This window comes from Gobio gobio (assembly GCF_949357685.1).
Source record: "Gobio gobio genome assembly, chromosome: 19".
Lineage (NCBI taxonomy): Eukaryota > Metazoa > Chordata > Actinopteri > Cypriniformes > Gobionidae > Gobio > Gobio gobio.
This window is the reverse complement of record NC_137112.1, coordinates 2,010,537-2,028,414: the sequence shown is the minus strand read 5'-3', so window position 1 is coordinate 2,028,414 and position 17,878 is coordinate 2,010,537. Positions and strand designations below refer to the sequence as shown.

General features: G+C 39.6%; 1 protein-coding gene across 2 annotated transcripts in view; it reads left to right on the top strand.

The window, feature by feature from the left end:
* The first annotated feature begins 3,668 nt into the window (after nucleotides 1–3,668).
* Nucleotides 3,669–17,878, top strand: part of LOC307143531 (NACHT, LRR and PYD domains-containing protein 1 homolog) — a 37,130-nt gene continuing 22,920 nt past the window's right edge. Inside the window, exons 1-3 of one of the 2 annotated variants that reach the window (XM_079845189.1) lie at nucleotides 3,669–3,852; nucleotides 13,307–13,332; nucleotides 13,623–13,766. In XM_079845189.1, coding sequence (XP_079701315.1) covers nucleotides 13,308–13,332; nucleotides 13,623–13,766 — 169 coding nt within the window. In that variant the 5' untranslated portion in view covers nucleotides 3,669–3,852; nucleotide 13,307. Of the gene's footprint in view, nucleotides 3,853–13,227; nucleotides 13,333–13,622; nucleotides 13,767–17,878 lie in introns of those variants that run through there. The other variant, XM_079845190.1, reaches the window with a different exon arrangement.

Sequence of the window (17,878 nt, the reverse complement as noted above, 5' to 3'; positions counted from 1 at the left end):
AGCCCACTGGATAGTGGATGCCATCTTCTTGGCTTACCAGTCCCAAGACGTGCCTTGCCCGTTCGGGGTGCGAGCACACTCCACAAGGAGCGTAGCTTCATCCTGGGCGCTGGCTCAAGGCGCCTCGCTGACAGATATTTGTAGAGCTGCGGGCTGGGCGACACCTAACACGTTCGCTAGATTTTATAGCCTCCGTGTAGAGCCGGTATCTTCCCGCATCCTCGCCCCCAGTGGCCAGTAGCACTAAGTACCTGTTCTAGTGTCGGCTTGCAACGCCACTCCCGCCCTCTGGGCCGGATACGTGTGTCTATTCGCTCCAGTTGTGTTCCCCGGAAACGGCTAACCCTGTGAGTTCCTCCGTCACCCCTTCGGTGTCAGACGTTGCAGCCATCTGGCGCCAGGCCTACACCCGTATGCTTGTGGAACGTGTGTGTAGGCTGGGTTCCATATGTTGCGGTCCCCTCACGGCTACCCCATATATGTATTCTCCACGGTATCTGCTACCCCAATGGGCTAGCCCCGTGTCTTTCCCTGGACTGAGCCCGCTCTGTCGTCTCTGGGCGTGTTCTTTCCCCCCTGGGACCAGTTTGGATCCACCCCAGAGACTTCCATATGTTGTACTACCCTGATAGGTTAGTCCTTATGTGTATTTCCACCTCTCCTTCCATTGGAGGACGTGGCTCCGCAGCGTACCATCTCCTGAGGCGGGCACGCTTTCCCAGCGTTATCCAATAGTCACGCTGAGTGATTGTCCTTCCCTGCCAGGAGCCCTGACTCCCACTCTAACATAGGAGTGGTCCAGCGAGCTCTGGCGTGTTGGTAGGGATCCCAATTCGTCAGTCAGTTCCGACATACGTCGAACGTGACAGACTGAAAGGGAACGTCTAGGTTACGTATGTAACACTCGTTCCCTGAAGGAGGGAAAAGAGACGTACGTCCCGTCGCCAGGTGCTGTGCTTCAGCTGAAGGCCCGAGCCACTTATCTCGGCTCCTCAGTTGAAAACGATATGCGGTACTTCCACTTCCGTATTTATACCCGCAACGCGGGGCGGTGCGTGGAATGCGTGACCGCATGCCAATGTTTATTGGCTTGTTTCTATACACTCGAAGTAGATTGGTCTCTGAAACCAGATCCCAATTCGTCGGTCAGTTTCGACGTACGTCTCCGTTCCCTCCTTCAGGGAATGAGGGTTACATACGTAACCGAGACGTTTTCTTCACATCCTTCATCACGTAATTATAGAATTAGATCTCTCTTTCAAAAGGAGCTTGTAACAATTTCAATATGTGGCGTCTTATTGGAAGAATTTGGTTGATCATATTGATTGGAAAAAAGTATGGACTCTGCCTTTGAAATGCATAATCACGAACAAGGTTAGAGAAATTTCATTCAAATTATAACACAAATTTTACCCCGGTGAAGTTTGTTTTAAAGGTTTAAGTCAGATATAGACACAAGTTGTTCTTTCTGTGGTGCTCCTGATGAAACTGCTCTTCATATTTTCTGGGATTGTCCTCACACAAAACTATTTTGGGACGATTTCTCTAAATGTATTCACTGCAATGTGTTTACGGCTTTCTCTTTGTTTTTAAAGGATGTACTGTTTGGCTTCTTGAATACACAAAAAGCTCAAATTAATGAAAACTTTATTATTAATTAATCTATTATTGCTCCTTGCAAACTTTCACATTCACCGCAGAAAATGTATTAATAAAAATCCTTTATTCATTGTTTTTACAAAAGAGGTCCAACATTACATCCAACATATTTCATCATCTAAGAATCTTAAAGCTCTTAAGACAAATTTGTTTCAACCTTTTCATTTATTTCATTAAAGTTTTCTGGTCTGTTTTATGGGCCCTATGTATGTGCGAATTATGTTTTACTTTTATTATTATTTAATTGTAAGTAACCTTTGCAATTTTGCTATGTTCTTGTATTTCTGATACCTTGGCATTTAATAAAATGTTGGTGCATTCAAGTCCTCCTGGGATTTTCATATTTACGAGGTGAGAGGTCGTGTTTATGACATTATGTGCGTTCAACTCTCTTTGGTCGGAGCAAGATGGCGGTGTACCTTCTTTTAATGAATCTCACGAAAATACAGCAAGGTTTGTGAACTCTGCTTATAGAAAATGAAGAACAAAGAATGTGCATCAGGTGAGTTTTAATCTTTTACGTTTTGAATTCATCTATGAAGCCACTGTAAACTGTATCATTATATATTAGGCTAATTGTTATATTACAATGCTGGCTTACTTTGTTGTAAATGACAAATCCTGACAGTGTCACGGCTAAATACCGTTATATTCAACTACAGATGTTGCATCCATTGATTGAGCCATGTTTCTCACTGACACGCCTCCAACTCGTTCAGGGGTGCTTTTCCCGAAAGCTTTGTTAGCCAACTATGGTCGCTAGTTCCGTCGTTATCAGTATAGTTCAACGAGTCAGTGCCCTGAAACCATAGTTCCAACGGACATTCGCAAACAGCATCGCAAAGTTGCGTGGTTGGAACGAAAGCTCTCGACCTGTGGTTAGAAGCATAGTTTCTCGTTTGCATAACATGTGGACTTAATAAATCCTTCTCTTGAGCAAAATAAGCAAGCTGACATACAGAACAATCTATATCTTTTATTTAGAATACAATACAAATGTAATTTACGTCTTTTAGTTTGTCAAGAGATTTAAAGCACTGTTTTTTAAGATTGCGCATGTGCGGACGTGCTCTAGTACGTAAGGACGAGCCAATGATTGAATCTGGAAATAAAGCAAAATAACTGAGAAAAATGTATTAATTAAATTAAATTTATAATTAAAAATTAGTCCTCAGATGCCATGTTCATAATTTATAGCAAAAAATCTAGCTTTAATTCAACCTTAAACGGATTCATTAAAAGAAGTCATTACTCCACTACCTGCGTGACATCATTAACCAACGTGGTTGGACGACAAATTTGCGACAATACGGTTTCAGGAAACAGTCGTCAGTAGCTAGTTGATTTCTTCAACGATATATCGTACTATGGTAGTTAAGCAGTGAGCTACGTCGTTTGGAAACACACCCCAGATTGGGGCTTAAAGAAAATCCCGAACTTCCCACTGGTATTTACGACTTCGTGGTGGCGTTCATGTGTAAATACGATCTTGACGACATGACTTGAACGCACACTCCGAACCAATTGATTCGAAAAAGAAGATTCGTCAAGCTTTGAAGCTTCATGAAGCAGTGTTTTGAAATTGCCATCCCTACGTTTTGCTACGGTTTCCGGGTTGAACGTCCTGTTTCCTGCAAACGGTGTGTAATCGGTTTGAGATGCGTTTTCTCTTGTTTGGCTTTGTGCAAAATACATTTTTGACACCCCATACATTTTTAAGAATTTTAAATAAAATAAACCACTTTTATGATTCATTTTCACACAAAATCTGTTGCTCCATAAATGTTCAATACAAACATATATATTTTCTGTAAATCGAAAAAAAAGAGCAAATTTTCTTAAGGTGTGCCTTTAGACAGATTTCAACAGGCTCTGAAAACTATTAAAAAAGAACACAAATAATGGCCTTCTCATAGTTGCAAGCAACTCTTGCGTCATCAGAAGAGGATATTCAGCGCACCACACTTTCAGTTCCCCTTTAAAAAAAGTTTTGCAACATTTCTGGGGCTGAACACAGCTCAGGTTTCTCATGTGTGTATAGTTTAGCTCCTTCAGTTCCAGCACTGTCTGCCTGAAGAAAAGCAGTCGAGGACAACCCTTCAGCACTGATGTCAGGGGTTTCATTTACTAAAGAGATCCAACATAACCCAAATATCCTGGACCTGCAGAACTCCACGTTTTAGGGAAGATCAGGTAACATTTGAACTTTGTTCTTATTAGTGCTACCACTGTACAGATGTAATCCTTTTCTTGTTTAGCGTCTGTAACAAATGTCTCTTAAAATGTGCTTATGGTACTGATGCTTATGGTACAGTGCTTTCACTTCTGAAACATATTAAATCAGGGGTGTCCAAACTTTTTTAAAAGGGGGCCAGATGCGATGTTGTGGACACACCCGGGGGCCGGGGCCGGTACGCGCTGGTACTCAGTACCGCCACTTCCAAATATGGATCTTGAGCATCAGTGTTGGGCACGTTACTTTAAAAAAGTAATTAGTTATAGTTACTAGTTACTTCTTACAAATAGTAACTGAGTTAGTAACTGAGTTACATCATTATAAAAGTAACTAATTACCAGGGAAAGTAACTACTGTGTTACTTTTTTCTTTCTTTCAAATGTTCAAATATGTCAAATTGGGATGCCCCCAATTTTAAATATGTTAAATGAATGAATTGGACACTAAATAGAATAAATTGCTATTATAAAACATTGTACATTAAATGTACACTATTGTAATGTTGCTGTGGGACAACGTGAGAGACACCTATCAAATTCAATACATTATTGTAAATATTATCAGTAGTATCACTACTATAGTTTAAATATTGTGTAAATAGTAGCAGTACTTCTTTACTACTCCTCTGGTAGCTCACGTTATCACCTGGGTTTTTAGCCACTAATGTTGTGGCTGTGATGATGTGAGGCTTCATTAGATTAGAATTACTTGCCACCGACGTGGATAGACTCTTTCTTCCTGGGCATAAGTTGCACGTTACATAAACATTTGTACCTTTCACCTCAACGAGGGAAAAGTAGCGCTTATACTTCCAGTTTGCGAAAACTACCTTTGAAGTCGTTGGACTTGCCATCGCTGACTGTGCATATGCGTGTGCGTCATAGTGTGTGTGTGTGTGTGTGTGTGTGTGTGTGTGTGTGTGTGTGCGTGAACTCAACCTATCAACCTCAACCTTGTCTCACACCCACCAATCATCATCAGTTATGTGTACCACCCAACCCACCCCCAACACGCATGGCTGGCGCGCGCACACACACACACACACACACACACGTTGCAGGTCCGACTGACAGAGAGCCTGTTCGGATGAAACCGCTTCAGTGAGCTCAATTATAGTAACGCCGCATTTTTTTTCCTCAGTAACGCTAACGGCGTTGTAACGGAAGAAACAGTAATTCGTTTGATTACTCGTTACTGAAAAAAGTAATTCCGTTAGTAACGCCGTTTATCTATAACGCCGTTATTCCCAACACTGTTGAGCATACCGCCACCTCTCCGTGCGCCCAGAACGTGCTTTTAGCGTACCGGTACGCTCATTTGCGAACAGAGACTACATTACCCATACACCCTTGAGTTTTACAAGTGAAAAGTGCATGCGTCGCTTTTGCCGCTGTTTTGACTTTTCTGTCTTTATGATTTACCTACTCATTTTTTTCTATAAAATGAGTCACATATTTATAAGAAATGGCTTAAATTATAAATGTAGGTCTTCTTTATCACTTAAACAGATATAATAGATATTAAAAATACTATTGTAACCGAGCTTTTGTATCGGGTTCGCCTAAACACTTTCACATGAAAAAAAAATGAAAACGAGACTTAGATTAACAGTGCACTTTTAATTCTCCCACATCTTTACCACATGTTCTCCAGGGACCAACAGTAACCTCCTGCGCATGCCCATCCCTCTCTTGCCTACGGCAAGTCCCTAAGGACAGAATGTATTACACACACATAAATGTAACATCCCTATAACCTTAACTTTGACAGAGAATTTATTCTGTTACACTATTTTGTATTTTACACACCTTTTTATTGATATATGCATTCAATTTTATCATGTCCTCAGTGAAAAGTAATCAACTTCCACAAGAACTATATATTTTTTGCTATCTGGTTTATATATAAACCATGAAATGATAAAAATCTCATAATATTTTAGATTATGTTATAGAATAGGCTAAACTACCTCTAGTTATACATATAAAGCATATGAAACTATAGTTATTTTTTTTACAATTGTCTTCATTTACTGTCATCTTCCACCCTGTTAGTATGTATTTCTCGACTTCCAAAAAAAACGCAATTTCATTGAGACAATTTTCAGGAAATTACATAATTCGTTTTTCCTGCTGGAATTCAACTGTACAAAATTAAGCTTTCACCTCTACCTTTTTTTTGTTGTTTTTGAAATGTTATCCTGCTTGTCCAACTCTTAAAGTTCACCCTGTTAGGCTCTGTTATGAAGAATGTTTGTCTGGTCAAAAAAATGTAAAAACATATCTGACATAGTTATAAAAGTTCTGTTTATCTGTAGAAGGTTAGCTAGCTAAATGTTGATCCCTCAAAGAGCTACGGCTAACTTATCTTAAAATTTTCCACCCTGTTGATTCCACCCTGTTAGATCTATAAACCTAACAGGGTGGAAATTATAATAGAATAAATCGTATTTAGTGTATATTGCAAATTCTATAAACACATATATGCATATAAATATTATATATAAAACCATGTTATATAGGTGCAGTGCCACACATTACTGATGGCAAATCATGCAGGACAATGAGGGAAAACTCATCCACTGTTATGGTCTTCCACCCTGTTAGGCCAGTCATTTTTAAATAATAATTTGACAGCAAAGTTAAATGTTTTGCATACTTATGTTTTATTTTGGGAGGTGAGGATCATTAACAGCATATACAATATATGTTTTTTAACACATTTTTTTTATTATTTACCATCCTGTTGGCAAAAATGGGTACAAAAAGTACCTGTTCTTAATAATCAAGACATTCTATTCATCAATAATAGTTTTGTTATTGTTTCAAGAATTTAAAAAAAATACCATGATGGCATAAGGGACATATACTATCCAAGAAAAACTTGTTATTGTTTAACATTTACATTATTAATATTTTGTGATAACTATGTATATGTCCCTAACAGGGTGGAACACCTTCACGGCCCGTGTCTGAACAATGAATCTACCCATAATTATTATTTTTTTAGTCCCTGAGCTTGACCAATATGTATTCCGACTAGTTAAACATGTCACCATTTTGGTAGAATGCTAAAAACATGAAAATCATGTACTTTTTTCCCCATCATTTATGAAGCCAAAATGTTACCGCATACCAGGAATGACCCAGCTATAGTTTCTAACTGTGTTGCTATTTGATTTAGAAAAAAGAAAGACAAAAGTGAACATTGGCCTGCATGGTAGCCTAATGAGGTGCCGTCAATGGTCTTGCTTTGTAAATAAACCCTTATTGTAACAAATGATATATTTACACAATTACAAGAACTATATGTTAGTTCTAAGGCTGAGAACAAGTTAGAAGAGCTTTAAAATACGGACCTTCTTGAATTATTGACTAAACAATCCCCCCATAACCACGCCCCCAACAAAGCCCCGCCCCCTCTGGTGAGTACCGGCACTTTATTTTTTCCACTTCAAGCACTGCTTTTACTAAGGAAAATTACATAATTTTTCTTGATTTCTGGGTAAAAAAATCTAAATGAATAGAGTTTTTGCTTAAAACAAGCAAATTATCTGCCAATGGGGTAAATAAAAATAATCTTGTTTCTGTTTACGACAGAAAGAAGAAACAAGATTGCAAACAGAAACAATATTATTTTTATTAACAATATTATTTTTATTACCCCATTGGCAGATATATTGGCTTGTTTTAAGCAAAAACTCACTTCAATTTCATTTTATTTTCCAGAAAACAAGAAAAAATATCTTATATCATTTAACAGTATAAATGCATCTTTATTAAAAAATTTGTTTAGATATATTTAGACTAGAAACAAGCCAAAAAACAAAAAGAAATTTTGCAGTGCACACATGGCTCCTCACTGCATGGTAAAAAGTTAAAAATATTATTTCTATATCTAGAATGGCTTTATGGTCTATAAACATATAAATACAAATGCACAACTGCAAGCTTATGACAAAAATAGTCTTTAATTTGGCCTTTATTACTCATTTAATACATGTCTACATTACAAATAAAATAAAATGAGATGTTAACCTACATTTCTGACAAATTACCACGGTTACAGTTAGTGTTACACAGTAAAGCCATGATAAATGTTGGTGAATTGTTGTTTGAAAAGTATTTTAACTGGATGGGCTCAGTGGTTCTCCTGATTTGCACGTTAGTGTTGTTGATTAAGTCAGCGCTGTTTAACTGGTTTTAAACTAAATTAATTCAGAGAGAGATTTGCAGCTTCTACCAGAGACCTCTGTGCCGAACTCGAACGCTTCTCACGGGCTGTTTAGTGGTCGCGTGATCGAGACACTCAGCAAGTAAACACATTTGTTCAGATTCAGAGCTTGCGAGTTGCACTGCTCACCATAGCCCGCACAAGCAGCGCTGTTCGTTCCGCTTTTGGTGCTGTTTCCCTGGCCTAAAATCTAGTACTGCCACCTTGCATTGACATTGTGAAAATGCACGATTTGTAAATTATGTCTGGTGGGCCACATATAATATATTTTAATAGACACGCTGCGGGCCGTTTGAAATTCATCCCCGGGCCGCATTTGGCCCGCGGGCCGGACTTTGGACACCCCTGTATTAAATGATTCCCGTATCTTAAAAGCTTTGCATTTTTCTTCAGTTATTGTAGGCTATTTTCTAAATTCTCTAATTATAGTAGAGATTGTTTGTCGAAGTTGTTCCTTTTCGAAAGGGAACTCACGCTGCGTCAGCTGACGCTTCGGGGAACGCCTCCAGCGTGACAGGTGTCTGAACTACTATCGAATCACGGCAATCCTATTGACCGGCGACAGCCTATGATGTCATCAAGGTGCGACCAGGAAGTATATAAGGGCATCTTGCAAACATGTCACCACTTTTTCGTCTTCAGGGACTGTTCTGTCTGAATGCTTCGTGTTAAGGTGATCCAAATTCATTATTGTATACACACAAGCCGTGTGTTTTTCTGCCTGGGTTAAGAGCATGCACAGTCAGCTCTTATGGAGCTGTTTGTTTGTATAATGTGAGCGTTTGTCAATCTGAGATCGCTCCGCTCTCGTCTGATTCTCTTCCTGATGGAAGAGGGTTTGGCATCCGAGGCTGATGATGCGGTCCCACTCATGCCGAGGCTGAGCGCGGACGCACATCACAGGTTTCTCGGATAGAGCTTGCTGATCATCACGGGAAGGCGTTCTTCCCTCTGACGATCTGGCGGCTGACGAGACTGATCTGCAAGTGCTCTTGGGATGGCGATGAGAAGGGAGATTAATCTTCTCAGCCACCCCGACTGTGTATGCTGAGCAGATGAATGTTATGAAACGTGCTGCAGGCGGGCTGTGGCTGCCATGTTGCCGCATTAGAGGAGAGATTGCTCGTGTTAGATTAAACAATCAATTTCTCCCCAGCCATAAATCATCGGCTCAGTTGGGCTTTCGTTCCTTCCTGATCTTCCTTTAGATTGAGAGGGCAGTGGAATAACCCATGTTCGGCTCATGTTCACAGACATCAGCGGTATGACATCAGCGGTATGACATCAGCGGTATGACATCAGCGGTATGTTGCTGATGTAGGGAGGATGAGACAATATGGGTATGTGTCGTCGCCACCGATTAACGCTATGTTTGCAATCTCGCATATGGGTGGGCGAGGACACTGAGAGCTCCAACCCTGCCACCGAAATGATGTGTCACTTTAATGGTAGGGCATATAATTCAGGTTGGTGCTGTGCAGAATTGATAGCGACTTAGCCAGTGGCGGGGTTTAGGCCATCTTTCGTTCAAATATGAAGAGATTGTATGCATAGCTCAACCCCGTCCCCCAGGGCTAGTTTCTTTTAAGAGAAAATTCCAGGATTTGCGAAACAAAGTAGTGAAAGAATTAAGGTAGGCCAAAGCTGATTATTTTATTAAATTAATTAATGATTCCAAAGGAAATAGTAAATTAATTTGGAAAATTGTTGATTTATTTATTACAAAGAAAGAGAATAAATCAGTTCAAAATTGGGTTATAAAGGACCGATCGAGATTAACAGAAAATAAAGAACAAATAGCTACAATTTTAAATTCATTCTTTATGGATTCTGTACAGTGTCTTGCCAGAAAATGTGGTGCTGGATCAGGAGTACTAGAACATATAAACAATGAAACTCCTGTTTTCACAATTGAAAATGTTTCAGAATCTACTGTAATGAAAATATTTGATAATCTAAAAGGATCTAGGTCCAAAGATGTCTATGATATTTATGCAAATTTTTAAAAACCTTATAAATCATCTTTTTGCAGACCTTTAACACACCTGATAAATCTGTCAATAACAAACTCATATTTTCCATCTTGCTGGAAGGCGGCAGTAGTGACACCGATCTTTAAAGCAGGTGATAGGACTCTTCCATCAAATTATAGACCAATAAGTATCCTTCCAATAGCATCGAAAATTGCTGAAAGGGTAGTTTGTGACCAACTAGTTTCTTATTTAAATGAAAGTAAAGTCAATTTACACCCACTGCAATTTGGTTTTCAAAAGAGTAATTCTACCGAAACAGCTAATTGTTTTTTTGTTGAACAAATTAAAAGTCAACTTGATAAAGGTGGTGTTGTTGGAGTTGTGTTTTTAGATCTTGCAAAGGCATTTGACACAGTTAATCATAACTGTTTAATCTACAAACTTCACAATTTTAATTTCTCTGCTACTGCTTTGACCCGGATGAAATCATACTTGACTGATAGGATACAATGTACTAGAGTTGCTGATAAGTGCTCTTCTTTTGCTAACTGTATTACAGGGGTCCCTCAAGGATCTATTTTAGGACCTATTTTATTTAGTATTTATATTAATGATCTCCCTCAAGTATGGTCTGGTGTTAACATTTTAATGTATGCAGATGACACTGTGCTTTTTACCCTCAAAATTCTACAAACAATACCCCATAATGACAACATGAAAGAGGTTTGTTTGAAATATTTGCAAATTTATTAAAAACTAAAAAACAAAAACAAAATCTCACGTACAGAAGTGTAATAATTTCACTTTCGTCCATCCAAGGACGTTAAGTAAGGTAGTGATTGGTACTCACGTCACCGCTGACGTTGTGATTTTGGATCACCTGTCACTTAAGGTGTGGTTATGAGTACATCAGATGACCACCTTCCCCCTCTCTTAGTTTGGGACACTAGTCAAGGTCTTTTACCTTGGCTCTATGAGAAAACTCCAAACAGGAGCTGGTCAATCATTTTAGATTGAATGTAAAGTACGGAGAGTTGGTCAGCTGATTTATCTGAGAGATTGGTGAGATTTCTAACTTGTAGAGCCTTTTCTGTATTATCAGCACAAGTAAGACACAATTGTAATAAAATAGATTTTATTAACAAAAGATAAACAAGAATAACTAACACAACTACTAAGTGAATACAATGAATGCTAAAGGAATAAAGTGCATAAGATGCATTGAGTGTGGCTATGGAAGAGTTGCGTTATCTTATGGAAAGATAAACTGTTGTTTCTCTGAAAATAAGGTAAAGAACATTATTATGCATCAAACAAATAAATGAAAGATTATTTGTTATTAACTAGCATCAGTTATATTACCTCTAATGTAAATTAGAAAATCATATACTGATAATATACAACAATGCCAAGGTCTCTAGAAAGAGTTTTGGTTAAGTGATATTTACGTTCCACTTGGTAGAGTAAGCAGTCCGATGGCGGTGACTTCTTCCACTGGTTGTGCTGGGTGACAATGCAGTGGGAAAGGAGCTGGAATCCGTTTCAACAGCCTTGAACACGAAGATCTGTGGGATGCTGATCTCCTGGAGCATCAAAGGGTCCTAAAATCTGGAACACGCAGATGAGGCCCTGAAGTAGGTGCAGAAGGTCCTTAATCTGGAACACGCAGACGGAGGAACCTTGAAGTGAAGGTTTGCTCTCCTGAGCTTAACCTTGTTGCAAATGTCTTCTGACTCTGTGGGTCAGACACTCAGGACTTGGTCAATCCGCTCTGGTCTCTCTGGCATGGAGACTCGGGATGTGCTGTAGTCGTCTCGCTGGACTAAAACTCTGAACGTAGAGTTTGTTAATGTCTCTTTCCTCACAGGCTGGAGGCTCAGAACGTGGTCGTTTCTGTTGCTGCCTCAAAAGCTGTAGACTCAGATCCTCTGATCTTTTGTTGTCTCTCTGGATTAACCAGAGACTCAGAACTTGGTGATCTGTTTCAGTTTCATCCTTGCAGGACTCAGACTCAGAACTTGGTGAACTGTTTGTCTCTCTCAAGGAGAAACTCAGAACTTGGTTGCTCTGTCATAGTCTCATCCTCACGGGGAGACTCAGAACAAGGTGTCAGTTGAAAGGGTACCTTTATCCTTTTCCGAATAGGAGGAGATTGCAATTTGGCGCTTCTCCATTCCAGTGTTGCGATTGGCTGCTGGCATCAGAGGGGGTCCACAGTGTGGCCCACCCTTCTTTCCCCTGTGGAACTCATTTGCATACTGTACATAGTTAGAAGTCTTTAAAGTGTCTTTAAAGTTTACCAATGCATTTCTCACTTTCCAAACCACCATCAGAATACCCTTGGCAATATTCTAAACAAATAGACACCAAACATGATGGAAAAAGATTGAAATGTCATACATTCATTCATTTGTTCATTAACAGCTGAATCTGTGTAAGATGAGAATACTTCTTTCTCTGAATAAGTATGAAATGGATGTGTGTAGTTTATATCAGTCTTAAGGTTTCCAAACAAAGTTATGAATGGATTTGGATGGATCATTGTGGTCTTTCTTTCACCCACTACTGCTAAGGTCCTGTGGAATTTGTATGGCAGTCACAAACAGGCCATTAGGGATTTGGGTGAAGGGCAGAAACTGCATGTGGACCAATGAGATGTCCTGTCCTTCCTGGTCTCGTTACCAGAGTAGTTACCAGTCTTCTTGGCCTCTAAGAGGTGTCTGGCTGTTCTCCAATCATCTTTATCTGATGGCGTTGGGCAGGTTGTTTGTGTCAGTCCACCAAGATCCAATCAAAATGTAGCAAACCTTTGTCCACTGTTATGGACAGAGAGTGGCCCAGCCATAAACTGGGCCCTTGAGTGTGCTGTCTGCTACAGAAGTATTCAGGTTTTGGCTTTGCCCCGTCTTTAAGCTGAAACTATACTTCTTTTGACTGGTACACGCACACAAGTGTTCAACGCATGCGCAGTTTTGAGCAATCTCTCTCCTCGACTCACAAACCATACACGCTGACCCTTGCGTACACGTAAAAAATGAAGTATACTTTGGCTTTATATGCTGCGTTCCACTCCACTTTTAAACACACACTTGTGAACTTCCCTGAGCACTTCCCCTCGGAGGAATCCCTGCCACCATTTTCTCCCCAAAGACATGTAAATATTCCTGTTTTATAGTCTAATTGTCGTATTTCTTTTCTTGCACAGAATGAGCCGGGACCCGAGTCATTACAGTATGTCAAACTTGTTGTTTTAATAAAAACATATTCATTTTAGTTGTAACATGACTTAACTAGATAATGGCTAATGAACCTACAGTATGTTAGTATGTTATTCATCACCTTGTTAAGTTTTAGTTTTGTTATTTAAAGTTTTTCTCTGCTCCTCAAGTTAGGCTTCTATAATTTGTGAATACTAAGTGGTGAATTTGAAGATATTTTATCCTAGAAACACAGCAGAAACATATTTATAGCCAATCAAATTGTTTTATATTGCCTACATTTTTTTCTCTTGTAATTTTTAGAGATTCGCAGCAACAAAAAACATTCGAGATCTCACACTGGGCCGTATGTCAGAACCGCAGCTCGGAGTGGAGGTCATGTGACCGCACCTGTACTCACTAACAGTACAATAACAGGCGATGTCCACATCACACATAATGCACCTGGTAAGATATATATATATATATATATATATATATATATATATATATATATATATATATATATATATATATATACACACACACAGTGCCGGTCAAAAGTTTAGAAATATTACTATTTTTAATGTTTTTGAAGTGTCTTATGCTCACCAAGGCTGCATTTATTCAGTCAAAAATACAGAAAACACAGTAATATTGTGAAATATTATTACAATTGTACTTTTATTCCTGTGATCAAAGCTGAATTGATCATCATTACTCCAGTCTTCAGTGTCACATGATCCACATGAGTGTCAAATACACTCCTTCAGGATTCACACAAGTTTCAGAAAGTGTTTTTTCGAGTATGGCCAGGGCGGGAAATTAACTTTTTTGCCACAGTGGCTGGTGGATGCCCAGGTTTACCAGCCACTTTTTCCAGAATTCAAATTTATAAAAGAAAGTGCACTAGTGTATTTTGAATTGCTTCAATACATTCTTTTTTTATTATTAATACATATTAACGTAGTCCCGAAAAGGTCTGCCCTTTTTGCCGACCGCATGGACGTTTCTGAGTAGAGTTCTCATTAGTGTAAATTATGTGTGTTAAACTCACAGCACATGCAGTGATGGAGCGCAGCATCTGAACAGAACCGCTCTGAGACGCCAGTCATGAGCTGCTCTCACAAACACTGCGCTTTGCTTGACTATTTCTTTTCATTTTTAATTGTTTAGGACATTTCAAGCTTTCTATACACATATTTCTCATGTCTGTGAGGCTGAGTTTGGGTTTATTTATGAGACGTGTTCAAGAGCCATGCAAGTGATTGCGCCAGCACCTCCAAGTCACGATTATTGTCTGCTATAGTCTATTTGCTTCTTTATTAAATCTAGCCAATTGGCTGATGAAACATTTATTAAAATTAAGATACAATTTATAAAAAACGAAATTCACTTTAAAGAAAGGCTTTCTTCAAAACAACTTAACCCCCTCGAGTCGGCGGTTGTGTCCTCGTGATCGACTCCAAAGAGTGATCAGTGCCAAAGAGACTCAAATAACTCTGTCAATTTGTATCATTCAGGCAAGTGTTATACATCATTATAATTTGTTAAGTTAAATTTTTTGTGTACAGTCACAATAAAAACAAAATGTTGTGCTTTTTGCTAAATAAAGAAAACAAACATGATGTGCAATCTTCAGCCTCTCTGTAATTGATGTCTAATCTGATTCTCTTCAGCTTAGTGAAAACTTATCACACGAACATGAGACGTATGTCTAAAAAAACTTTGAAATGTCAGGTTTTAAATAATGTAAATCAAAACGAAAACAAATATTCTGTGTTTATGTAATCCGTTTGAAAAGAGAGACATGTCCATCGTTCTAGAGCGTCTCATTATCCGGTAACGTGACCACGCCCACGGAGTGCAAGCTCTTTCAGATTCAATTACTGAGGTGATCCAGAGTCGACGCAACTCAAGTGAAGGAGGAATAATCCTGGAATAATTTACCTCATGAAAAGCTGTTCATTTCTGAGAGCAATGAATTCAGCTGCTGATTGTAAGGTAGGCTAAGTTTATTCTGTTAGCATCTGCGAATATTAAACGCAAAAAGACTGTTTAAATATGAATCCTGCAGCACCATAAAATGTACATCATAGACACAAGACTGTGTCAACCTGAAGTCACACTATACTATTTAAAATCATAATTGCATTGCATCATGTTTTAAATCCCAAATATTTTACTTATAACATTCATCATAACCAATTATTCAGTTATTTGTATTTATTTGTAGCGAAGGGCTACCTGAAGATTTTTAGGGCTAGTTTAGATCGCAGTGAACCAGGTGTGCCGGTCAGAACACCACAGAGTGAAGGGTCAATTTGACTGATTTATTAACACTGGTATAAAGAGATCAACAGCAGAGGGTGGAGTCAGCCTTTACATAAACATGAATACATAGCAAAGAGGAATAGGACTGCCGTGGACTGTGAAGGGCTTAGGTGTTAGAGTCAAGAGGGATTCCTTTGCAGCGTTCAGAGGGAATGGATCCCGGTAGCTTAATCAGAGCTTGGGGATAATTGCAGAGAATTATGCGATGGTTGGCACAATGTGTGAGCAGGTTAAGCACATTTAGCTGAGAAACCTGAGGTACAGTCAGCGTGTCCTATCTCCATCAGAATGGATTTGGTTCGTAAGGGGCTGGGTGCTTATCAGCTGGCATATACTTGGCTGGTATGGTTGTGGATGTGGATGTGCATGTGTGTGTGGTTTCTCTGCAACACACAAAGAGCAGTATTCTAATACACAAGTTTTTGAGCCGTTTCCGCTCAACATCGTAAACTCCTCCCATCGATGCAATCGACTTCCGTTCTGGCGGGCTGGGTTTGTTTCGCTAGCTGGATCCGTTGTGCCGACAAAGCACTGATATCGCAGTTACAAAGAGGATATAACGTTAAACAATTACAACATGAAGAAAAGTGGCTCGGGAACGACGTGTGCGGTAGTAGACGTGCTCCCTCTCAGTCGTGTGTCTTAATTTGGCGTTATTATTGGAAACCATGGTAAACCGTTGCTGCATTGTGGGGTGTAACACTGCATCACATAATCGCCATGGGAAAAAGGTCGAAAATGGATTAACTTTCCACCGCTTTCCTGCTTGGAGACGCAACCACGGAGACCAAGTATCCGAGGTAACAGAGTCGTCGGCTCGCTTGGATCGCGGCTGTAAGACAAACTGTTACCTGGGGATATGGTGTTGGCTGATCGCGGCTTTGACATAAAGGACAGTGTGGGACTTATGTGTGCCGAGGTAAAGATCCCTGCTTTCACAAAAGAACGCTGTCAGCTGGATGCAAGAGATGTGGGGAGCACAAGAAAAAATGCCCACCTCCGAATTCACGTGGAAAGGGTGATTGGAACCGTCCGTAACAAGTACACTATTTTGTCAGATAAAGTAACGATTCACATGGTGTTGCCAAGCAAGGACGAAGACATGACATTCCTCGATAAGATTGTGTCTGTATGTTGTGCTCTGACAAACATGAGCCCTAGCGTTGTGCTGAAATAAATGTGCATTAAATACAGCCATAAGTGTCTGTTGCATCCATACCCACAATCTTCACAATAAATATACTTAAATCAGTATAATGTGCAAAAGCAAGAAGTGTCACACAATCGCAATAACCGTATGATGTGCAAAAGCAAGAAGTGTCACACAATCAGATATTTTTCAGTGTGTATTTGCAAGTAGTGCAACCTGAGAACACAGAACGGTGCAGAATGCTTCAAGGTAAAAGGTTAACGTTACATAGGCTTCATGATCTGCAGCTCCTGAACCCATCCATTTGTGAACTGCAAATTTCATATGAATCCAAACCGTTAATAGTTCCAATTTTGTGTTCGCTGCTGTGTTTACACCGGCAGACGCTGCGCAAACCACTTCCGGCGGAAATGAAATGCATTTGTGTAGAGTAATGGCGCCGCCTACGATTTGGCGCGTTAACTTGTGTATAGCAGCAACATCATTACAAATTATTATCCTTCACATATGTCTATAGGCTGCTCCCCTCATACAATAACAATGATGTATGAACACCTGATATAACATCTTCCATCACATTTACTATCATTATATATCTACATGACTTACTATAATGTAATAAACATTATAACTCTGAACATTGTTGATCGACAGCTGAATTATTACGGCAAGCACAGATGAATTTGCATCGCCACGTAACATTCACAGCTGATAACTGCGTCATAACTGATAACGAGCATAAATCAGTGAACAGAAAGCATTAACAGTACTCACTTATATAGGACGCACACAAACACAATATGCATCCAATCTGAGGGTAGGGATGGCTGACGTGAAACGTCTCGGTTACGGATGTAACCCTTGTTCCCTGAGGAGACAACGGAGACGTAACATTAGTGAATAACGAATGGGGGTTTCACCTAGAAGCCAATCATCTTCGAGATCTTAGAAAACGCCCAATGGTAGTGCCAATGCCATGGGCATGCGGAATTTGCATACGTAACTCCGCCCCACCGTGTGGGTATATAAGGAAGTACGTGGGCAATATCGCATTATGTTACCTGCTGAGGAGCCAAGACTGAACTCCCGGCCGTTC